At 37.5% G+C, this 25,213-nt stretch overlaps 1 protein-coding gene across 4 annotated transcripts in view; it reads left to right on the top strand.

The window, feature by feature from the left end:
* The window catches only part of DMXL2 (Dmx like 2), a 159,561-nt gene that overhangs the window by 81,217 nt on the left and 53,131 nt on the right, over nt 1–25,213 (top strand). For all 4 annotated transcript variants that reach the window (XM_082734764.1, XM_082734761.1, XM_082734763.1 and 1 more), the window contains exons 14-17: nt 11,597–11,686; nt 13,901–14,018; nt 19,269–19,388; nt 23,410–23,637. In XM_082734764.1, coding sequence (XP_082590890.1) covers nt 11,597–11,686; nt 13,901–14,018; nt 19,269–19,388; nt 23,410–23,637 — 556 coding nt within the window. The remainder of the gene's footprint in view (nt 1–11,596; nt 11,687–13,900; nt 14,019–19,268; nt 19,389–23,409; nt 23,638–25,213) is intronic.

The raw sequence follows: 25,213 nt of genomic DNA on the forward strand, positions 1-25,213 counted from the left end.
TCTTTGTTTTTGTTGTCATTTTTATTAATTTCTGCTCTTTTATTATTTTCTTCCTTCTGCCCTTTCTTGGGTATAGGGGAGGTTCTTTTTCTAGGTTTCATGACACAGTAACTTAGAGTTTTGTTTTGAAGCTTTTCTTATTTTCTAACATATGCATTTAGTTCTGTAAATTTCCCTCTCAATACTACTTTGGCATTTTGATGAGTAATATTTTCATTTTATTCACTTCACTGTATTTTTAAATTTTCCTAGAGAATTTTTACTTGACTCATGGGTTATTTAAAAGGGTGTTGTTTAGCTTCCCAGTGAATACTGGGAAGAGATTTCCTGTTATCATTCTGTTACTGATTTCTAATTTGATTGCATGATGGTAGGAGAACACCCTCTATGATTCCAATCCTTGTAAATTTATTGAGGCTTGTTTTATGGCCCAGGATCTTGTTTATCTTAGTATGTATTCCATGGCACTTGAACATTTTCTGCTGTTGTTGGATGTGGTATTCTAAAATTGTCAGTTAGCTTTTGTTTTCATTAATGGGGGTATTGAGTTCCTCTTGGTCTTTGCTAATTTTCTGTCTAGTTCTATCAATTTCTATCAGAAGGGTGCTGAAATTCCGAACCGTAATTGTGTATTTGTCCATTTCTCCTTTTAGCTCTCGAAGTTTTGTGTTTCACATACTTTGCAACTCTGTTTTTTTGCATATACATTTAGTTTGAAATGAAGGTGTTGGCAGGACCATGTTCTTTCTGAAGGCTCTAGGGGAAGATCCTTTCTTGCCTCTTCCTAACCTCTGGTTGCTCCAGCCAATCTTCAGTGTCTGTAGACTTGAAGCTGCAACACTGTAGTCTCTGTCTCTGTCTTCACATGGTCTTTCTCTCTTTCTCTCTCTGGGTATCTCTATGTGCCCTCTCCTTAGAAGACATCCACCCTAATTTAGTATGACCTTATCTTAAACAGATTAGATCTGCAAATATCCTTCCTCTAAATAAGATGTCAGGGTGCCTGGTCACTCAGTCATTAAGTGTCTGCCTTCGGCTCAGGTCATGATCTCAGGGTCCTGGGATTGAGGCCCGCATCTGGCTCCCTGCTCGGTGAGAAGCCTGCTTCTCCCTCTCCGACTCCCCCTGCTTGTGTTCCTTCTCTCACTATATCAGACAGAGAGATATCTCTCTGTCAAATAAATAAATAAAGTATTTTAAAAATAGAAAAAATAAATAAGATGTCAGCATTTGCATAAACATGGATGGAACTGGAGGAGATTATGCTAAGTGAAAGACAATTATATGGTTTTACTTATTTGTGGAACATAAGAAATAACATGGAGGACATTAGGAGAAGGAAGGGAAAAATGAAGGGGAGAATCAGAGGGGGAGACAAACCATGAGAGTCTATGGACTCCAGGAAACAAACTGAGGTTTTTTTGCTTATTTTTTTTTAAGGTTTTAAGAGAGAGAGACAGCACAAGTAGGGGTGAGAGGTAGGCAGAGGGAGAAGGAGGCTCCCTGCTGAGCAAGAGGCCCGATGCCGGACTCAATCCCAGGACCATGGGATCATAACCTGAGCTTAAGGCAGCTGCTTGACCAACTAAGCCACCCAGGCTCCCCTAAACTGTGGGTTTTAGAGGGGAGGGGGGTGAAGGGATGGGTTAGCCTGATGATGGGTATTAAGGAGGGCATATGTTGCATGGATCATTGGATGTTACATACAAACAATAAATCATGGAACGCTACATCAGAAACTAATGATGTACTGTATGGTGACTAACATGACATAATAAAAAATATTAAAAAAAAAAAAAAGATGTCATTCTGACATTCTGGGTAGACATGGATTTTCATGGGACATTAGCCAACCCCTTACACTAACCAGCTTTTTTCTCATTAGTTGTGTTGCAGTTACATAATCAGAAATCTCCAAGTCCTTCTAGCTTCCAGACTCTCTTAAGCCATTTTTAAAAATTAACATATAATGTAATATTTGTTTCAAGGATTCAGGTGTGTGATTCGTCAGTCTTATGCAATTCACAGCACTCACCATAGCACATACCCTCCCCAATGTCCATCACCCAGCTTCCCCATCCTTCCCATCTGCCTCCCCTCCAGCAAACCTGTTTGTTTCCTGAGATTAAGAGTCTCTTATGGTTTGTCTCCCTCTCTGGTTTCATCTTGTTTCATTTTTCCTTCCTTTCCCTATGATCCTCTGTCTTGTTTCTCAAATTCCTCATATCAGTGAGATCATATGGTAATTGTCTTTCTCTGATTGACTAAGCCATTTTGACTTTCAGAGCCATATGTTATAAGGAATTCTGAGATTTTTGTCTTTCTGGATGATAGACTATAGGACCTCACCCTTATTGTTGATCTTAAACTCTTAACATAACATGCTTGTTCCCTGTCAAGTTCCCATTATTTCTGCTGATCTGTTTTTTTTTTTTTTTTTTCTAAGAGCAGCTGTTCTTCTAGTTACTTCCTCTACTAATTGTAAGTTGAAATATGGCAAGAAATTGTCACATGCTGTCCTCTTCCTCAAATGGGGTTTTTAGTAGATGCTGGGTAGAGTCTAGCTTTTTTTTTTTTTTTTTCCTCTACAAGAAACATCTGAAAATATTTGAATTTTATTCTGGAATCAAGAGACGAATTTAGGGGACAGTAAACTTTTTTTGGATAGGGAAGTAAAGTGATTAGTTTGCAGGATGGAGTGTAGTTGGTAGGCACTGGAAACATTGGAGACCGCAGGAAATCTATTGAGGTCATCAAAGCATGTGGTAAAATAAACCTGAGCTAGAGTGGGATTTGGCAGATATTGAGAACAGGTAGAGTAGGGATTATTAGTTGCTGAATATGAATACTAAAGGAAATGATTCTAAGGTTTCAATTTTGTGGTAATGGATTCATTAGTAGCAGTTAGATATTTGTGAGGTATTGTCTATGACTTAAGTTTGAGATATACTGAGTGTGAAGTGACTGAGGTTTTAGGTAGCAAAATGTAGTTTAGAACTGTTTTGAAGACATTTGGAAATTAATTCCTAATGTTCCTTCTCAGATACAAGTGTACATTTGGTACTTATTATTAAGACAGAACTTGAGGTTTTTAGACCTTTAAAGGCACGAGTAACAGTTAATGGTCATAAATATGACTTTGAGTCATCAAGAAGCGATTTATGTTGAGCAAACTGTTTACGAAGGCAGAGATTTAAAGATTTTATTTTTAAGTAATCTCCACACCCAGTGTGGGGCTCAGACTTACAACCCTGATATCAAGAGTCGAACGCTCCACCAGCGGAGCCAGTGAGGCGCCCTGAAGACAGCAATTTAATTAAAATTTTAAAAAATTCCTTCCATAGTACTGAAGATACAGGTGTTCTAATGCTTGGTGTCATGTCCTCTTAAGTTTATCCATGTTGTAGCAAGTGGTGAGATCCTTTTGAAAGCTGCATGATACCCCACTGTACCTGTGCACCTATCAGTGGACAGTTGGATTGCTTCCATCTTTTGACTATTGTGAATAATGCTGTGATGAACATAGGTGTACAAATATCTCTTCGCAGTTCTGCTTTTTTTTTTTTTTTAAAGATTTTATGTATTTATTTGGGAGAGAGACAGTGAGAGAGAGTATGAGTGAGGAGAAGGTCAGAGGGAGAAGCAGACTCCCCATGGAGCTGGGAGCCCAATGCGGGACTCAATCCCAGGACTCCGGGATCATGATCTGAGCCAAAGGCAGTCATCCAACCAACTGAGCCACCCAGACGTCCCCATAATTCTGCTCTTAATATTTGGGGGTATCTACCCAGAAGTGGGATTTTTTGGGAACTTCCATACTGTTTTCCTTAATGGTAACACCATTGTATATTCCCACCATCAGTGCACAAGGTTCCAACTTCTCTGCTTCCATTCCAGCAGTTATTTTCTATTCTTGGTAGTGGCCCTTCTTATGAGTATGAGGTGATACCTCATAGTGGTTTTGATTTGAATTTCTCTCGTGATTAGTGCTATTGAACACCTTTTCATGTGCATGTTGGCCATTTGTATAGCTTCTTTGGAGATATGTCTGTTCAGGTCCTTTTGCTTTTTTGCTGTTGTTGAGTTGTAGAAGTTCCTTCGGTGTTCTGGATGTTAAACCCTTATCACATATAGAATTTGCTGTTACTTCCTTCATTCTGTAGTTTGCCTTTTTACTCTTTCAGTTGTTTTCCTTGATATGCACAAGTTTTTAAGTGTGATGTAGTCCATTTGTCTATTTTTTATCTTGTTGCCTGTCATATCCAAGAAATTTGGTGTCATATCCAAGAAATTATTGACAGAACCAGTGTCTTGAAGCTTTCTCCCAGGTTATCATATGAACTTTAGGATGGTTTTTTCAATTTCTGCAAAATATGCCACTGGGATTTTGATAGTAATTACATTGAATCTATTGATTATTTTGGTAGTATGGACATTTAATCCACAGCATAATATCTTTCCATTTATATATCTTCTTTGATTTTTCTTAACAATATTTTATAGTTTTCAGTGTACAAGTCTTTCATCTTCTTTGCTCGGTTTCTTAAGTCTTTTCTTTTTTTTGATGCTCTAGTAAGTAGAAAATATTAATTTCCTTTTTGCACAGGTCATTGTTAGTATATAGAAACACCTGATTTTTGAATGGTGATTTTTGTATCCTATAGCTTTTCTAAATTAGTTTATTATTTTCTAAGGATTTTATGTGTGTGTGTGGAATTTTTAAAGTTTTCTACATATAAGATCATGCCATCTGCATGTGATTTTACGTTTTTTCTAAGTTTTATGCTTTTTATTTATTGTCTAATTGCTCTGGCTAGAACTTAAAGTCTGTGTTGGATCATAGTCGTGACAGAGGGTATCCTTGCCTTTTCCTGATCTATCTTAGAGGAAAAAGTCTGTGTTTTCCCATTGGGTACATTAGCTTTGAGCTTTTCATACATCTTTTATTATATGGAGGTAGTTTCTTTCTATTCCTAGTTTGTTGAGTGTTGTTGTTTTTTTTTTTTTTTTCATGAAAGCATGTTGAATTTTATCACTGTTAAATTTGTGTCTGTGGGGAAAGGTGGTCTTGGACTTCCTATTTGCAATATAGAACTCAGAATGACATTTTTAAAGTATAATTTGTTTGGATCATGTTACTCTTAGGCCATTGTCCACAGTGAACTATAATACTGTACAGACTATACCCCCATCCAGCCTTCCTTCACTTCTCTGATACTGCATTTTTCTACTTTTTTCTTCCCTCATTTTGGCTCCAGCCATACCAGTCTTTTTACTGGTCCTGGAGCATGGGCAACCATCTCTCATCTTAGTGTCTTTTACTTACTGTTCTCCCTGCCTGGCATGTTCTTCCCTCAGATAACACATGGCTTATATTCTTGCCTCCTTTAGGTCTTTAGTCAAGTAAAGGCTTCCTGACCACCTCTGCCCAATACTTCCTGTCCACATTCCCACTTTATTTTCCCCTTAACACTCAGTACCATTTCACAGTTTGTTACACTTACTGAATTGTGAGCTATTTGTCTTTCATTTGAACGTAAAATGGGGGCAGTGTTGTATTCCCAGGGCCTGGTATCTGATAAGCACTCTATAAATATTTGTTGAGGTAATGAGTAAGTTGATGGATGTCATGCTGAAGTGGTTTATTACCTTGTGAAGGCAATGGGAAGCTAGCTGTTGTACCAATTTGTACTTCATCAGCAAAGTTTGTGAGTACAGGCCTTTTCCTCCCTCTTTTTCTTTCTTCTTTCAAAATTATCACTATTTTTTTTTAAGAAAAGACCTTTTTTTTTTTTAAGATTTTATTTATTTATTTGACAGAGAGAGATCACAAGTAGACAGAGAGGCAGGCAGCGGGGGGAGGGAATAGGCACTCTGCTGATGCGGGACTTGATCCCAGGACCCTGAGATCATGACCTGATCCAAAGGCAGCGGCTTAATCCACTGAGCCACCCAGGTGCCCAAAATCTTCACTATTTTGAACTAATGTCTGTTCTTCTGATTTGCGCATTTTTTAGTCATTGCAGAAATGGAATGGTTTTTCATATTTTTATGGGCCATTTGTATTTTCTTTTGAATTGCTTATTCATGTTCTTTGTGGGTTTATAGTATTCACATTGGGAAGAAAGACCATACTAAGTAGGAGAAGCTACACACAGATCTTTCTCTGCATTTTGTGGGGAAGAGCACATTGATCAGGGTTGTACTTTTTCAGGGAGAGATAGTCAGTCCCCCTTGATTTCATCCCTGTGTCAGTCAGGGCCTAGGTGGGAGACAGATGGCACATGATAAAGGTTTAACTGTGAAGAGTTTATCGTTTCTTGGCCTTTTGGCTAAGATCAAGTGTAGTAACTGTGAAGAGTTTAATGAAATAACTCCTTTTAAAGATGAGCACATGATTAACCCACAAGTGATAATAAAGCACTCAGAGTTTAGCAGCAGGGTGAAGCCATTATTACTATTATCCAAATAATAGCCCCCGAAAATATTCATGTGCTAATCCCCAGAACCTGCAGTTTTTTTTTAACCTCACATGGCAAAAGATATTTTGCAGATGTGTATAAATTAAGGGTCCTGAACTGTAGAAATTATTCTGTATTATTTAGGTAGGCTCAGTCTGATCACATGAGTCCTTGGAGAAGCAGAGAACCTTTACTGACTATGGACAAAGAGATAGGTGACAAAAGAGGAACGGTCAGAGAGATGATATTTCTGGGTTTGGGGAAGGGGAAATGGGGACCATGAGCCAAAGAATGTGACTAACCTCTACAAGCTGGAAAGGGCAAAGAAATAGGATTTTCCCCTCAAGTCTCCAGAAAGGAATGGGGTCCTGCTGACAAGTTGATGTTAGTTCAGTGAGACCCATGTCAGACTTTTGACCTATAGAACTATAAGAGAATACATATGTGTTGTTTTAAACTGCTCGGTTTGTGGTAATTTTTTGCAGTGACAATAGAAAAATATATCCCTGTGCCTCAAGGGACAAGAGAGCAATAACAGTGTGCCGAAGCCTGGGGAGAGCTAAAGCCATGGGAGCAGGAGCTGCCTGCTGGGAGAGAGGGCTACAGAGGAACATAGCCACTGCCAGAACTTTGGGGAGCAAGGGGGACACATGCCCTGACTTCTCTCTCTCTCCTCTCCAGTCTCTGACCAGTCCCTCCCACTGAGTAAATTCAGCCTGAAGCTGAAGCTGACTTGCAACCTGGGTCATAGGGTCCAGAAGTTAACCTCTTGGGCACAGGATAAGGCAGACAAGGGTGGAGAAAGTATTAAGGTTCAGATGCAGATCAAGAGTTGCCAGGAAAGTCCACTCTTTTTGTCCCCTAGCATCGATCCCTCTTCTGTACTTAGATTGAGAAACTTGGGTCATTGTGGAATGATGCCGGTTTAGTTGTGGTCCTACTTGGACCCTGAAGTTGTTGCACTGTTGGTACTTGTCATGGTAGGGAAATCAGGGAAACAGAAACTATAAAGGAAAGCTGTCATAGCCCCTGCTTCTACAGATAGTCACAGAGCCTGAATTCAATAATTGTAGTCACCTCCCACCACCAAATTCTGCATTCCCTTATACTTTGTCAGTGCTTTTTTCTTTTTCTTTTGCTTTTTCAACCTGGTGGAGTGGCCCAAACATTAGTGTTCTTATTTTCTTTAAGTAAATACCTAGTGGTGGAATTATGGGATTGGGCGGTTTTAGTGCTATATTTTAAACAATCAAAATCAATGCAGAAAAATCCTTGATGAACAAAATGCTAAAATTTAAAATAAAGACAGACCTAGCAGTGCCATGTTGAGCCACATTGAAGCCTGGGACAAAAGGAAGAATGTGTACTCTAGAAACATATGTTCCTGTAATTTTTTTTTTAAAGATTTTATTTATTTATTTGACAGAGGTTACAAGTAGGCAGAGAGGCAGGCAGAGAGAGAGGAGGAAGCAGGCTCCCCACTGAGCAGAGAACCCGATGTGGGGCTTGATCCCAGGACCCCAGGATCATGACCCAAGCCGAAGGCAGAGGCTTTAACCCACTGAGCCACCCAGGCGCCCCTCCTGTAATTTTTTAATGGTTTTTTCCCCCAGAACATTAAAGCAGTTGAAAAGTGTTGAAAATTGGAAATAAGTATATTAAAATTCACAACATTATTTTAATTTTAAATATTTTGTGGCCCAAACAGAATTTTTTATAATTTTACTTTCCTGGCTTTAACTGAAGGAAACACTTCAATAATGTGGTCAAAATTTACTTCTTTGCTAATCCAGTTTTCAGTTGAGATTTGTTGGATATAGTGAGAGAAAGTGACTTTGAAAGTATGTTTGGTGGGTGTAAATTATTAGCAAGAGGTGTGAATATATTTCCTGAACCTGAAAGTGAATTAAAAGAGAAACTGGAAATGTATGAATTACCAGATGTGATATTCTTATTGGAAAAAGCCGATAAAGTAAACAGTAAAGAGATTGTAGGCACCCATATTAGTTTCCTACTGCTGATACGACAAATTGTCACCACTGAATTGGTGACTTTAAAACAATACATTCATTATCTTACTGTTTTGGAGGTCAGGTATTCTAAAACCAAAGTGTTGACAGGGTCATATTCCCTCTGGAGACTCTGGGTGGGGATTCCATTTTCTGGCTTCTAGAGACCCCTGCATCTTTTGGTTCATGGCTCCTTCCTCCTTTTTAAGTTAGTAGCAGAGGATTTTCAGATCTCTTTCTCTGAATCTGATAATACTTTCTCCCTCTTATAAGGACCATTACGATTACAGTGGGCCCTGCTACCTAATCCAACATAATTTTCCATATCCAGTTGTTTGATTTAATCACACCCACAATATCTCATTTGTTATGTAAAGTAACATATTCACAGGTCCTGGGAATTAGGATGAAGACATTTTTGGGGTCTTATTCTGCCTACCAAGCATATTAATTTCACATTCAAAATGGAGGTATGAAAAATTAACTAAAGTGCTTTAGATTTTGAATTTTTAGCTGGGGGGATAATCTTATTTACAAAATGCAGCCACTCACTTGGCTCTTAAATATTTTGACAGTTTAAGTCTTACGAAATTTCATCTGAAATAGTTTTAAGTGTCATGCAAGATCCATAATTTGTAATATAAAAGCAATGTTGAGTTTGGATCTTCTCAAACTGATTCACAGATTTTGTTCAGTGCAGTCTTATGCAAATTTGGAAGTGGACTGCAGAACTTTAAAAAAAAAAAGCAGTCCCAGTGTTCTGCAGAAAAAATTTCAATAAGCTGAAGTTAATTTAAAAATATTTGTGGAGCACCTGGGTGGCTCAATTGGTTAAACAGCTGACTCTTGATTTTGGCTCAGGTCATGATTTCAGGGTTGAGCCCTGCATCCATCCTGGGCGTGGAACCTGCTTAAGATTCTCTCTCTCCTTCTCCCTCTACCCTTTTCCCTCCTCCCTTTCTAAAAAATAACAAATTAATTAAAGAAATTATTTGAGATTGTCACTCGGTAAAGAAATTGTCAAACAAGGAAGTTGTCTATATTGAAAATAAGCAAAAGTAGATTTAAAAAATATTGATGTTTGCTTTCATTAGAGCCAGTTAAGTTATGAATTTTTTTGCATTAAATCTGATTTTAAGAAATATTGCCTTGGGAGTCTGGGTGGTTCAATTGGTTAAATGATTTCAACTCAGATCAGGATTTCATGGGTCATGAGATCAAGCCCTGCCTGGTGCTCTGTGCTCAGCTGAGAGTCTGCTTGAGGGTCTCCCTTTCCCTCTCCCTCTGCCCCTCCCCCACCTGTGTATGTATGCACTCTCTCTCTCAAATAAATCTTTTTTTAAAATGATTTTATCTGAGAATGAGAGAGACAGAGAGTGAGCATAAGCAGGGGAGACGGGTAGAGGGAGAGGGAGAACAGACTCCCCACTGAGAAGGGAGCCAGATGTGGGGCTCAATCCCAGGACCATGACCTGAGCCGAAGGCAGATGGTTAACCGACTGAGCCACCCACCCAATAAATAAAGTAAATAAATCTTTAAATAAATAAACCCAATAAATCTTTTTTAAAAATACTGCATTAAGGTATTATTTATCTTGATTGTTGAGTTTTTGGTACCCCCCCTTAAATTTTGCTCCCAAGGTGAGTGCTTTTTTCCTTTTACTCTAATTCTGGCCCTGTCTTCTGCTGTAAAATGGGTTCCTTTGTTAGACGTAAAGTTAAGTAGGATCCTGTAGTGTTGAGTAAGGCATTTGGTAAGGCCTTAGTCAGTGCTAGCAGCAGAGTTGTGGGCAGGGAAGGCAAATCCTTACCTGGAATGGGTATCCCTGCCAGGGGGCTGCAATCTTGGTTGCATGTCAGAAGTACCTGAGGAGTTTGTAAAATGCCTGTGATCACACTGTACTCAAGGCCAATAAATCAGTCTCTGCGATCGCGACCTAAGCAGCCATCACTGTTAAAGCTCCTCAGGTGATTCAGTGTGCAGCCAAGGCTGAGAACAACTTATCCACGTCAGTACTTACTAAACTTCAGTATGTACACGAATCATCTAGAGATGGTGTTACGGATGTATTAGCTTCAGGCCCTGAGAGCTGCATTTCTAAAAAGCTTCCTGGTGTTGCTATTGTTGCTGGTTCATCAACCACACTTGAGTAGCAAGGACTCCTGGTGTGTTAGAGGTATTCCAGTGTTTTAACCTCACCCCCTGTAGGCCACAGTTGCATTCAGATTGCAGTTAACAAATCCAGGCGACACTACCTCCAGGTGTCTGCGCTAACTCTTTAAATCCTGAATTTTGTTTGAATGTACTCCTAACAATAAATTCAGCCATACCCAGCCATATATTTTGTCCTCCTTGGTCTAATAACCCATCCATGTCTCTGGCATCTTGCTGATACAAATTGGAAAGATGCTACAACCCCAGGGTATGTGCTGTTTACCCAGAGGTAGTCTTGTATTTATAACCCTAGGCTAAGCTGGAACCTGACCCCCTCAGCGGCCTGCAGGTGGTAAGGAGTAATAGCAGTGATGTCGAGGAGACTGGGCATCTCCTTGTGAAGTAACTGCTTCAAATGAAGTTACTGAAAGGTTTTTATGCAAGGGAAACCTGTCTGGAAGGAGGGAGAAGGGACTGCTTTTTTCAGCACAAAGGTTTGAGAGTTTGGGTGTCCAAAGTTAAACTTCCCATCTTAGTTCAAACATCCCCATCTCAAGATACAGAGTCCCACTTCCTGTCAACCATCGCTTGTACCTTCTCACTGGCAGGGTCATACTTCTACATGGCATTGCAGATCTGCAAACCATACATGTGGGTATGGTGCCACAGCCTCAGCCAGATCTGTCGTGGAGCTTTAGGACTGCAAAATGAAGACATGTTAAAAGAATCAGATGCCTTGAAGTTCTACACTATTTAGCTAGACATTATAGAGTTTTCTACCTGTTTAGTTAATCTTAAACATGAGAATAAAAGTGAGTACAGAAATTTTAAATAATTATTTAAATGAATGAATCACCATTGCCAATCATTGAATATTAAGAGGGGCCTTGAATGTCTGAGATGCTGTATCACACTGACAATAGATTCTTAAATTGTTGATGATTCAACATCTTCTGTTTTTTTATTTACAGAAACTTATTGGAGAAGTGTTTAATATTGTGAGCCAACAGTCTACTGCTCGACCTGGCTGCATTATTGAACTTGATGCAATAACCAACCAAGTAAAAACATGCTTGTGAATTGGGGGTATTAATATACTTTATCCCAGAGTGCTTTATGTAAAATTGTATTCCCAGTTTGAGAATTGTAAATACAGCCAGCTACTCTTGATTTGAGAATTATAAATACAGTCAGCTTCTCTTGATTTGAGAATTGTAAATACAGCCAGCTTCTCTTGATTTCCACAGTGAAAATCTAATGATTTAGGGATTATTCTCCAGCTAAATTGTATCTGTAGCCTTATTTCCTGTTTAAAGGACATTCGATTCAGTCAGGAAAACTGTGAAGGAAAATACATTACAGCTGCGTAGGGGGCTTGAGTTGTGGTTTCTCTTTTTATACTATTTCTCATTTCAACTCAGATGATAGTTCAGCTTTAGACTGGTTGCCTTGTTAAGCTGAATATTAGATGTTTTTACAATATCCATAAAAAGTAAGATCAAAGTATACATTTACTTTCTAATCCTAGGTCTTTTGTATAGTCATTGTTCTTCCTTGGCAACTACCCAGGAAAGAGGGAGAACTCTTTTCCCTACAGTGAGTTCAGTGAGTTTATAAATCCCTTTCTAGACCTCAAGATACTTGTTTCTTGATCCTTCTCAGGATCATGTTGATAGACTAAGGGATAGCACTAATATATTCATTCTAAATAGGAAAAAAGATTGTTTTGGTGAGGAAGTTACCAATATTTTCAAAAAGGAAATGAAGAAATTGAGCAAACCATATTTAAAAACAAATATAGTTGTATTATTTTTTTTCCAAGGTGCCTGGTACTTTCTGTTGGGGAAAATGTAATAATTTCCACCAATGTAGAGAAATGTCAGCTCTTGGCAACAGAAATATGGCTGCCAGATTCACTTTACTAATGCCTCCAAGGAAATCCCTAACCTGTGATTTCCTTATTCTCCTCCGTAGGGATATGGCAGAAGAGTGGACTGTCTTCATTCCCATAAAGGTCTTCATTTTTAATGGCTGGGTGTTAAACTCTTCTCCCACTTTAGCTCCTTCTCTTCACCATGGGATATTAACAGAGGCCACTCTTACTTAGTGTCATGCTTTTCACTTCATAGCTGTTCAAGATTCCCCCTCCCCACGCCCCCCAGTAGTGGCTATCTTTAACATAAGGGCTGGTGAACTGTAAGCACTGATAAATGGCTAAAACTCATTTTAGGTTTTTGCCCAATGTGCTGTATGGTTTCGATATCCATGAATACCTCACCCTTCCCTTCTCATTTATTTTTTCCTTTAGGGAGGTGACCTTTTTCTCTACATGGGAAGAGATTTTTGGTTTCTATGTGGAGAGACATAAAAATACCATATAACTTTCATATATATTCTGTGGGTCAACCTAATATTATAGTTCTTTCATTTCTGTAGTTTGTAAGGAGGTTGACCTCCTTTATTCCATAAGATTTAGCCCACCCATTCATGCCTCCCTTCCTTGAAATCTGTGAGGCAGCTTCTAATTGTCTTAACACACATCCACCCAAAGATTTTGTCTGGATTTAGTTTTTTCTTGAATTTCCATTCCCTTTGTGATTATAAGTAGCCATTTGTATTGTTTTTACTTTTTTTCTCTGTGTTAAAAAAACACACTCACCTAGCATATCAGTAGCAGCTGACGATGATGGCTCCTCCATCCGTTTAGAAATCCTTGTTACTTACATGTGAATACATTAATCTAGAGGTGTGTCACCCTCTGGCTGTCATAGGGCCCCTCACAGTTCCCACTAGATAGACTGGGAATACTTTGAGGACATTTCTGGTTTTCCTATTTTTGGTTCCCAAGTGGAATTAGAAAAACTAAGGGAATCCTATACCAGTTGCCTTATTACATAGTCAGCATAGCCTTCTCCAGCAAGTCATGAGACCTAATATTTTTGAGCTCAAAGTGATGTAGATCACTTATGGTGTGTTGTGTGTGTGTGTGTGTGTGTGTGTGTGTGTCTGTGTGTGTGTGTTTTGAGAAGCAGGTATGTTGATTTGTTTTTATTAGAGCTCTTCAATTCTGTTATTGACTGGCTATAGCATCTCTGAAAGCAGTTTTCTCTGCCCAGGTGATTTATTTTTTCTGTTGCTTTTTCCTTTCTAATTTGTCAGTTGATAAAGAAGAGAGATTGTTAGATTTATTTCTTCTACATTTGTGTTCTTGGGGAGGTGGTGGGTGGAAGACAGGGAATTTCAAAGACGAAACTTCATTTTTTTCCTATTTGTAGTGTGGCTCAAATACACAGTTGCTTCATGTGTTTCAAGAAGACTTCATTATAGGATACAAACCACATAAGGAAGATATGGAGAAAAAGGAAACAGAAATATTTTTTCAGCCATCACAAGGTACTTTTTAAAAAGTAGTCTTGAGTTTGACACTATAATCTTAAAAACAAACTCCAAATTGTTATTGAATATGGATCTTTATATCAAAAGTCATCACTCATAATTTTTAGCACAAAACAACAGTTCTGTAAAAATTGCTTGTTTGTATGTGAAGAAAGCATGTGGGTGAATATTACATCCAGTTTCACCAATGACAAAGACTGTTGTCAAGAAAATATTACTTATGAATCCTAGTTTGTTTTAAAAAATAATTTTTTTAAAGATTTTATTTATTTATTTGACAGAGATAACAAGTAGGCAGAGAGAGAAGGGGAAGCAGGCCCCCCGCTAAGCAGAGAGCCCGATGCAGGACTCGATTCCAGGACCCTGAGACCATGACCCGAGCTGAAGGCAGAGGCTTTAATCCCCTGAGCCACCCAGGCGCCCCTAAAAAAATAATTTTAATTGTTCAGTTCTGCAATTAAATTACTTTGATTGGTAGTAAATTCTCTGTGGTATTTCAAGCAAACCAATTAATCTAAGTGTAAGTTTTTAGAAGTCCTCAGTACACTGCTAAAGACCATTGATGAGTATACAATATAAGACATTGTTTTGTATGGTATATCAGGAACCTCAGGTACACTGAATTAAAGGTACCATCTCACAGTATTCCCCTGTGACATGTAGTATTTGGTTTTTTCGTGCAAAATAAAGTAGTTCTTCATAAGAGCTTTCAAGATAGACCCCATGTGATGTTTAGCTTAAACTTCATTATTTAGTTTAAAATGTTCCTTTTAAAAGTTCTAACTTTGTAATTATAAGACAGTCCTATTCATTTGAATTTAGTCAACCTAGAACAAATGTTGAACAAATGTCAACATAGAGAAAATAGAATATTTTCTATTTGAAAGAAGGAAAGACATCTTCTATATTAAGAATTCATTTTATATGATGAACATGTTTTTAGTTTACAGAAGGTTTCCAGATATTTTATCTAATTTGATTATAGATCAAAAGTATCTAAATAGACATAATTAATTTTATTGATGTAGCTTGTATTATATTATATATAATAGTATATTATATTATATATTTTATATTATATTATATTTTTGTCATTTATTGTATTGTATTGTCATTTATGAACAATATTTCTACCAAAATTTTATAGGTAATTGCCTTTTCATAAGAATGAATTCTTCTCTGACATTTCTTCACCAGTCACTAGTAATTTTTTCCTTTCATGCATCTTCTAATATTAATTCTTTTCTTCTTGATAAGTTATTCAGTTGTCACATGGTTTTATTTTACTATCAGAGTACTGCTTTATATATTTAAAATGTGCTTTTCCATAATATTTTACTTTTATTTGGGTAGAACTTTTCTATTTGCTTTCCCACAAACCTAGGCACTGTTTATCATTCTACTTATAACAAGAATACCTACTAGAAACAATGCTTGTAAAAATATATAATTCTATATATATATATATAGAATACTATATATATAGTACTATGATATTTTTACTGTATTATACTATAGTATAATACTATAATATGTACTATACTAAAAATACTATAATATTTTTAATTGAAAGACTTACATTTAAAAATACTCTTTTATATCCTTCTTTTGAAATTTCTTTATGTAATTGCAAAATTAGACCAAAAAAGATTTCCTAATGCCTTTATTGGTTTTTCTTTAGATTTTGTGAAGTTTCTTTGACATTCTTCTTGAGTTTATAGTTACTTTCTTAAAGGACTTGATAGGTAAATGTTCTTTCTTCCTTGCTCCTGCCTTATTTTGTACTTTCTGAGTTTTAATTAAAAACTAATTTCTCTTTTAATTTTTTTAAATTTAAAAAATCTTCATTTTTTTTTAAAGATTTTATTTATTTATTTGACAGAGAGATCACAAGCAGACAGAGAGGCAGGCAGAGAGGGAGAGAGAAGGAAGCAGGCTCCCTGCTGAGCAGAGAGCCCGATACGGGACTCGATCCCAGGACCCTGAGATCATGACCTGAGCAGCTTAACCCACTGAGCCACCCAGGCGCCCCAGCTTTTTTATTTTAAATAGGCTCCATGACCAGCATGGGGCTTGAACTCATGACACTGAAGTCAAGAGTCTCATGGTCTACCAGACACCCTTTTAATTTCTCTTTTTTTTTTTTTTTAAAGATTTTATTTATCCATTTGACAGAGAGAGATCACAAGCAGGCAGAGAGAGAGGAGGAAGCAGGCTCCCTGCTGAGCAGAGAGCCCGATGCGGGGCTCGATCCCAGGACTCTGAGATCATGACCTGAGCCGAAGGCAGTGGCTTAACCCACTGAGCCACCCAGGCGCCACCTAATTTCTCTTTTAATTAAGAAAAATGCTAATTACAAACAAAAGTAGAGTGTATAGTTTAAAGATTTTAAGATTTGGGGGTGCCTGGGTGGCTCATTCACTAAGTGTCTGCTTCAGCTCAGGTCATGATCCCAGGATCCTGGGATCAAGCCCTGCATCAGGTTCTCTGCTTGGTGGGAAGCCTGCTTCTCCCTCTCCCACTCCCCCTGCCTGTGTTCCCTCTCTTGCTGTGTGTCTCTGTCAAATAAGTAAATAAAATCTTTAAAGATTTTAAGATTTTTGTTTTACTTGCTTTATTCTATTTTCTTTTTCTTTTTCCCTGAAATTTTTTTTAAAGATTTATTTATTTATTTGAGAGAGAGAGAGATCACTAGGTGGGGAGGAGCAGAGGGAGAGAGAAAATCCTGAAAGTACTCCCTGCTAAGTGTGGAACCTGATGCAGGGCTTGATTCTATGACCCCAACACCGTAGCCTCAGCCAAAATCAAGAGTCAGCTGCTTAACTGACTGAGCCACTAGGTGCCTCTTCCTGAAATATTATCAAACAAACGCAGCCATCATGTTGTTTCACTCCTATGTACTTCCACATGCATTTCTAAATATGACTTTCTTAAATGAGTATAATATCACATTGATCAATAACAAAATTCCTCAGAATTGTATAATAGAACATATTTACTTTATTCAGTTGTCTCAAAATGTCGTAAGTTATTTGATTTTCAGTTGTTTGGATTTGTTTCCAAAGTTTATACATCGTATTTTATTGTTTAGAAGTATCTTTTTTTTTTTTTTTAAAGATTTTATTTATTTACTTGAGAGAGAGACAGTGAGAGAGAGCATGAACGAGGAGAAGGTCAGAGAGAGAAGCAGACTCCCCGTGGAGCTGGGAGTCCAATGCGGGACTTGATCCCAGGACTCCGGGATCATGACCTGAGCCGAAGGCAGTTGTCCAACCAACTGAGCCACCCAGGCGTCCCTAGAAGTATCTTTTAATTTGAAGTGACTACCCATTTATACTCTCATCATGCCGCTTATTTTAGAGAAAGCTATTTTATAATAATTTGCCTAACTAGTTACTTCTGGTGTCATTCACCCTTTCTTCTATCAGCAGATTACCTATGTAGATTTAATTAGATCCAGGTTCAGTTTCCTAGGTGATGCTATGTCCTTCATAGAAGGACATAAGAAAGAACATCACTTAGGATGCCTTGTTTTTAGTGATGCTAAGATCCAGAAGACTCAGGTGGTGGTTCCAGTGTAATGTTTGCTGCAATCTACCACATGAAGCAATCATGGTTTCTTCAATTAATGTTGGTTTTGGACCCATTATTTCATTAAAATTGCAAAATTATGATTTCCTAACTTTATCAGTTCTCATTTACTTATTAGCTGGAAAGTATTTGTAAAGAAGAGTTTTCCCTTATCAACTAGAGCTACTTGGTTACTTAGAAATAAAGAGTTATTTTTAGGAAAGGGAGGGTAAGTGTTTAGTTTCTTCCATTTAATTACCAATTTCAGAAGAGGGAGTTTGTGCCCAAGTTATCACCAGGGATTACTGATGAATTTATTATTGTTGTTGCTTAACTTTCTTTTTCTTTTGACTACCATTATGAATCCATTAAAAAAAAAACCTTTTATTGAAGAATAGGATAGATATAGAGAGGTACTCATCACTTATGGGTTTTTATGTACTTAGCATATTTCAGTCAGTTTCAGTTGTTCTTTATAGTGCTCATGTTGTCCTTTGTGAGACTAGTGAGGACCCTTTCTAGTTGGTTCTGAGTCCTTCTGACGCAGCCTTATTATTATTATTACTATTTTGCTTTCTTTTAGCACTGTAAGTTCTCCTAGGCCCATGTTGTGTAGATATCCTTTGCAAGAATGGAGTTATCATTCCAGACTGTTCTTTTTAATGGGGTATGGTATTCAGAAACCACAATTAGAGCTCTAGCAGTGATCCTTTCCAATGAGTTGTTATTATGGGTTTTCATTTTTTTTTTAATTTTTTATTTTTTATAAACATATATTTTTATCCCCAGGGGTACAGGTCTGTGAATCACCAGGTTTACACACTTCACAGCACTCACCAAAGCACACACCCTCCCCAATGTCCATAATCCCACCCCCTTCTCCCAACCCCCCTCCCCCCAGCAACCCTCAGTTTGTTTTGTGAGATTAAGAGTCACTTATGGTTTGTCTCCCTCCCAATTCCATCTTGTTTCATTGATTCTTCTTCTAATGGGTTTTCATTTTTAAAGAAAGTTTTTGCTCAGCATCATTCATCAGGGAAATTCAAATAGAAACCATAATGATATATCACCTCACATCTGTCAAAATGACTAAAAAAAAAACAAAACAAAACATGAGAAATAACAAGTGTTGACAAGGATGTGGAGAAAAAGAAACCCCATGCACTGTTGATGGGAATGTAAACTGGCACAGGCACTGTGGAAAACAGTATGAAGGTTCCTCATCTTTGACCAATAGGTATACCTTCATGTTGGCTTTTGTGTACTTTTGACATAGTCCCATTAGGGTTTTTTTTTTGTTTGTTTGTTTTTTTTTTTTTTTTAAGGTTTTATTTTTTTGTCAGAGAGAAAGAGCAGAAGCAGAGCTGCAGGCAGAATGGGCAGAGCAGGCAAAGGGAGAAGTAGGTTCTCCCTTAGCAGGGAGCCTGATGTGGTTCCCTGGGATCATGACCCAAGCTGAAGGTAGAAGCTTAACTGACTGAGCCACCCAGGTGTCCCAGTCCCATTAGTCTTTGATAGCTACCTAATTTTTGGCACAAAAATTACATAAAACTCCTAAATATCTATTTTTCCCTCTTCCTCCCAACTTGCATACATATCAAGAGAAGTTTTTTGGAAGTGTCTTTCTTTTCACCCGGTAGAACTATACCTTAAATATATTTTTCTTTTGAACAATAGGATATCGTCCACCACCATTTTCAGAAAAGTTCTTTCTAGTAGTAATTGAGAAGAACAGCAATAATTACTCTATTCTCCATATGTGGCACCTTCATCTTAAATCTGTACAAGCATGCTTAGGTAAGTAATTATAATTTTATGCTGAGATGTTATGAAATAAATTCATTTTACTGAATCTGTTTTAGGTTGGTTAATTTTTTAAAATGAAGATCCAGTGAACTATAAATTGAGTTGCTGGATTGAAGAATGGATATGCCAAGCTTTTAATTACAGAATCATAAATAATTGATGAAACAGGTTAATCTAAAACCAAACCATTGTGCAAGCACATTAGATACATTTTTTAAAAGTCTGATCCATTTATTTGTTCAATTAATATTTATTGAATCCTTATTATGACTCTGTTCTAGACACTATGTCTCTATAAATGTTTTCCACATAGAATTAATATGGTACTTTTCTGTGGATGAATACACACTTTCATCTGACATAATGTACTTTAGAATCCTTACATCCACATGGATAAAACTAGAGGGTATTATGCTAAGTGAAATAAGTCAATCAGAGAAAGACAATTATTATATGATCTCACTGAATGAGGAATTTGAGAACAAGACAGCATCTTAGGGGAAGGGAGGAAAAATGAATGGGAAGAAAGCAGAGAGGGAGACAAACCATGAGAGACTCTTGATTCTGGGAAACAAACAGGGCTGTGAAAAGGGAAGTAGGTAGGGGGATGGGGTAACTGGGGGATGGGCATTAAGGAGAGCACATGATGTGATGAGCACTGGTTGTTATATGCAACTAATGAATCTTTGAACACTACACCAAAAACTAATGATGGCTAATTGAATTTAGATAAAATTTTTAAAAATCACTAAGAAAAGCAGATTTATTATTTATAAAAATATGATTGAGCATATAAAGCTCATTGGTCAAACTGTTTCTTTTTTTTAAAGATTTTATTTATTTATTTGACAGACAGAGATCACAAGTAGGCAGAGAGGCAGGCAGAGAGAAAGGAGGAAGCAGGCTCCTTGCCGAGCGGAGAGCCCGATGGGGAACTCAATTCCAGGACCCCAGGATCATGATCCGAGCCAAAGGCAGAGGCTTTAACCCACTGAACCACCCAAGCACCCCAAACTTATTTTGTAGAATATTAAATCTAACAGTTATAAGTTACATTAGCCATATTTTTGCTGTACACATTTATACTGATTTCCTAGCAAATTAGAAAATCTGTAGTATGAAGGAAAGAAGTTGAACTTGGATCCTTCTTTTTAGAACTGACATTTACTTTCTGAGAGATAATTGTTAAAATGAATTAACACAGCCTTATGAACCTGAATCTGGTTTTAACTTAAAATATTTAAGTTTTTGAAAGATTTTATTCTTTACTGGTGGTTATATAATTTAACTGATTTTATACACATTAAACATTTAATACAGTTAACTAATATTTTTTATTCCCTTTGTAATTCACATTATCATGTAAGTCTGTAAACAGCAGTTCTAACTGGGCCATGAACTCAGGTTAGAAAAGCCAAATGATTTGATAGAACTTTTACCTGTGCCCATTTGAGCCTAACTTCTTCTTTTTTTAAAATCATGTTCCATTAGCCAACATATAGTACATCATTGGATTTTGATGTAGTATTCAGTGATTCATTAGTTGTGTATAACACCCAGCTCTCATCGCACATCCTGTGTGAGCCTAATTTTCTTGAGGCAGTGGGAATCCAAAAGTTCTTTCAAAGACTTAAGTTCATTCTTGGTGTTACATGTTGTTTCACAAAAATGTGAGAGTAGAGTGATCTAAAACCAGCTTGTCAAGAAGAGAATTTTTAACTCACCAGAGAATATAGTATTTTCTAGGGTTGGACACAAACCTAGGAAAGGCCCTGAAGAGATTAATGGAGGTAGTAACAGATCCTTGTGGTAGGACAGGAAGATTGTGATACCTTTTGTCCCTACTGCGTATGAGGGAAGTTTCCCACTGATATTCCCCTAAATCCAGGTTTAGTGTAGAGTTTCTTGCTTACTCTGTTTCTGTTAGCAGTAAAAGGTTACGAACAATCTGACAGTAGAAGCAAACAAATAATACGTCCTCTTCAGCTATAAAAGCATCTGTCTTTTGGTTCTAACATTCACAGCAGATTTAGTATAGTGTATGCTGTCATTCACAGCTAATTCTTGAATTTATCAGTATGTTGAAAATTGGGGCTGAGAATCAAATGATAGACTTAAATTTAGATGGGAAAGTAACATATTGACTACTTCTAAGTGACCAGGCACTGAGATAAGTGCTTTAAACATGTGAGACCGACATTATCCCCGGTTTACTAATGTAATAATATTAAGTAACTTGATCAAGTCCCACACCTAGTTTGTCATAGGACCAAGTTTCGTGTCAGGTTTTTCTGTCTCTAAGGCCTTTGCTTTTTTCCCCTGCTCTTATTTTCTTTCTTAGCATGAGAATAATACATTAGGAAAGTGCTTGGTTTACAGGAAGAGAAGTAATACAGCTTGACCTTATTTTGCAGATGAGAAAATAGCCAGAGATTGTGAAGTGCCTTGACTGAGGGGGCCAGGAGTAGTACTTCTTTCTGCTGAGTACTCATGGAAGTTTGTAGTCCCATTCCATTTTGTGGAAAATGTTTACATAAAATAGATTGATATATTTAACATCCACCGGGAGCAACAGGGGATTACTCAATATCTCTTAGTATTCTGATGCTTCTTGAGATATATAAAGCAAGCACCATCCTTGCCCTTCATAAATTCGAAGTCTAATGTGGGGGAGATGGGCCCACAAATATAAATGTAATTCAAAATGTCCCTCACATGTAGCAGAAGCACAGATAACTGAATCTGCTTAGAGATTTATATTCCACTCTTATGTGAAAGCTGGAATTCTTGGGAAGATCAGATCGATATCCATACCCACCCCCTTTTTTTGTGGCACAAAAGGTGATTTTATTATAACATGAGGAAAAGACCCATGGGCAGAAAGCACTGCCCTGGGGTTGTGAAGGATGACTATTATATACTTCTGAGTTTGTGGAGGGAGGAGTGATAGAGATAAAGTACATTTCTGAGGTATTAAGGAATTTTGAAGCAAGGGTTTTAGGACATTGGGGGGATCACTGCTGTTAAGGTTACTTTTAGTCTTTAAATAAAACATAAGCATGAGGGCATTAAGGTGACCTTGAGTTCCTTGAGGAAGGTCATGATCTGTGTGTTTCGGATATCTATCAGTGGGCTGCAAGCCAGTCAGCTAACACCATCTTAAATTTGTTTAGAACTTTTATTTTTCTGTATTGGTTTTTGAAATCATCTTGTTGAAGAGCTTGGTAGTCAGGAGGCTGGTATTTTAGTGTCTTCCTTGCCACTAGCTAGTTATATGACTGTAGGAAAATCAGTAAGCTCTCTAAACTTAAATTCTTTCATTTATGACGTGAGGTAACTTAAATTCTTTCTTCTACAACATGAGGTAATACCTTGCTGTTCCTCAAAGTTTGATTCATAATGCTCTGTTTCAGAAACACCTGGGTGATTTATTAATGCAGATTTCTGGGGTCTACCCCAAAACAACTGAATCAGTCTTCCTGTGGTGGAGGCCCAGGAATCTGCATGGTAACAAGTTTCTCCTCAAGCTTTTGGTACTTTATAAAGATGCATTTATTTATTTTAGAGAGAGAGAATGCACACTTTTGTGCTAGTGCAGGAGTAGGGGATGGGGGGTTGGGGGGCTGACTCCCCATTGAGTGTGGAGCCTGACCAGTGGCTTTATCCCCTGACCCATGAAATGACCTGAGCTGAAACCAAGAGTCAGATGCTTGATCAACTGAGCAACCCAGGCACTCCAAGCTTTTGATGCTTTTTAAAGGTTGAAAACATTGGAGGAAATAACTTGAGATTTTTTTTTTCTAGTTTTTACATGTTGCACTTAAGTGTCTTTGATGGAGTTGGTGATGATAAGAATAAAAGGGGGGGGAAAATCTGTCAGGTAACTCAGCAAGTCTGAAAATTGACCTTGTCTCCAACGTACTTTAAACTATGTTTCTTAATGATGACAAGGTATATTCTAGCTAACATATATAGAGATGGTTGTAATATATTTCATAATTTATCTTCAAAGCTAAACCTTCAGAAGGCTTTTCATCAGAGAGTCTACTTTCAGTCCCTGGACAGAAGAATGTAGACTCTTCTCCAGAAACCTCTCCTAGTGTGAGCCCCATGCCACACTCTGCCTCAATTGCCAATCTACAAACTGCTAGCAAACTTATTTTGAGTTCTAGACTGGTCTACAGCCAACCTCTTGATCTCCCAGAAGGAGTTGAAGTAATAAGAGCAACACCTTCCGCAGGTAAGGTAGCTTGAAGAGTGGGCAGTTGTAGCTCAGAGTGTCCTTCAGTGGGTAAAATGGACCAACCCTCCTGAAATATGTGTTATGTGGACAATTGTAATTTTCTAGTAATGATGTACCTGTTTAGAAACATGTCTTTATTAGAAAGTTTCCTATGATAAATGTAATCAGCCTGACAGAAAATGATATGTTTTAATGTGAAGTTTCTTGCCTGCACTATGATTTCTTATAAATAGCAATAATATAATATGGCAGTACAATTGCAAAGAACAGATATGTTCATCGGCAAATCACTGAAGTTTTTTTTAAGTTGAGGCAGTTCATCCACTTTGTACTAATCACATATTACCTTTATTAAATATGTTTGAGCAGGAGTTGGCAGGTACTGTGGGGAAAATACGTAAGATACAAGATTATAGTTTGGCTTGCCTGAATGGTACTGAGTTTAACAAGGCAGATAAGATCGTTGGGAGGGCAGGTGTATTTAAAATGATCTGTCACTTATAGAACTATAATTAAAGAATTCCCGGAGTAGTATTTTTGGGAAATGTAATTTGAGGTTCAAGACTGGTAAATGATTTTCAGTATGAGGCTTCTTTTATTCACCCACAAGATAGGTTTGAACTCAGAGTTGGAAAGATCACATTAATGGTTTACTCTGGGCTTTTGTGGCAGGTGCAGATCAGGGCGAGTTTTTAGTCTTTCAAAGTATTTGGAAAGTTTGGGATATACCCAGGTTTATCAGAATTGGTAATATTATAAATTATATTTTGCAGAGGCTTTGTACATACGTTACTTGACAGTAACACTCCAAGGGAAGTAGTAACATGGTCCCTAATATTTAGATGGAAAATGTTCAGATGTGGAAGTGGCTTTCCCAGTGTTGCGGAGTTATTGATGGGCTAGAACCTGAATCCAGGTCTTCTGACCCCAGTCGTAATCGCTGTTACTCCTCATGTTATAGTTGACAGTGGATGAGTTATAGTTGATGGTTGATGAGTGGTCTTTGGCAATCAAGAATAAATAGGAGGATTTGAATTACCCTTATTTATAATGGTGAGACCTAGTAGTCTGTTTATCTTTCTGAAAACATTTTGATGGTAGGGGCAGATTTAGGGTCTGGATTATTCAGGTGCAGGTTAGGGGAATTTGAATGGGAAACTATAGTGAAGACTTAAGCATCTCTGATGAAAGTCATGACAAGTGGAGACTGAAAGTCCAGTGAGGCATGTGGTGAAGACATATATATGTAAGTTACAACAGGTAATAGATTTAGGGATAACCGGTTGCCTTGTTTTATTGTGTTTGAGTTTTATTTTATGGAATAGTCACCTCATTTAAACATTATTAATCACCTAAAAACCAGTTAAGTGATTATTACTGCATATTTTGATTCCACCAATGGGCTCTTCAAAGCTTGTATAGATAATATCTTGGCCAATGGATGCTTAGTGTAAAGCAGTAGTTAAGGGGGGTTTGCAGAATTATAATAAAGAAGCTTATAGTGGCTTTGGATTTAATCACATTATAAAACTTAATTGTTAGCATTTTATTTTGTGGTTGTTATCATGACTAT

This window comes from Mustela nivalis, assembly GCF_964662115.1.
Source record: "Mustela nivalis genome assembly, chromosome: 6".
Lineage (NCBI taxonomy): Eukaryota > Metazoa > Chordata > Mammalia > Carnivora > Mustelidae > Mustela > Mustela nivalis.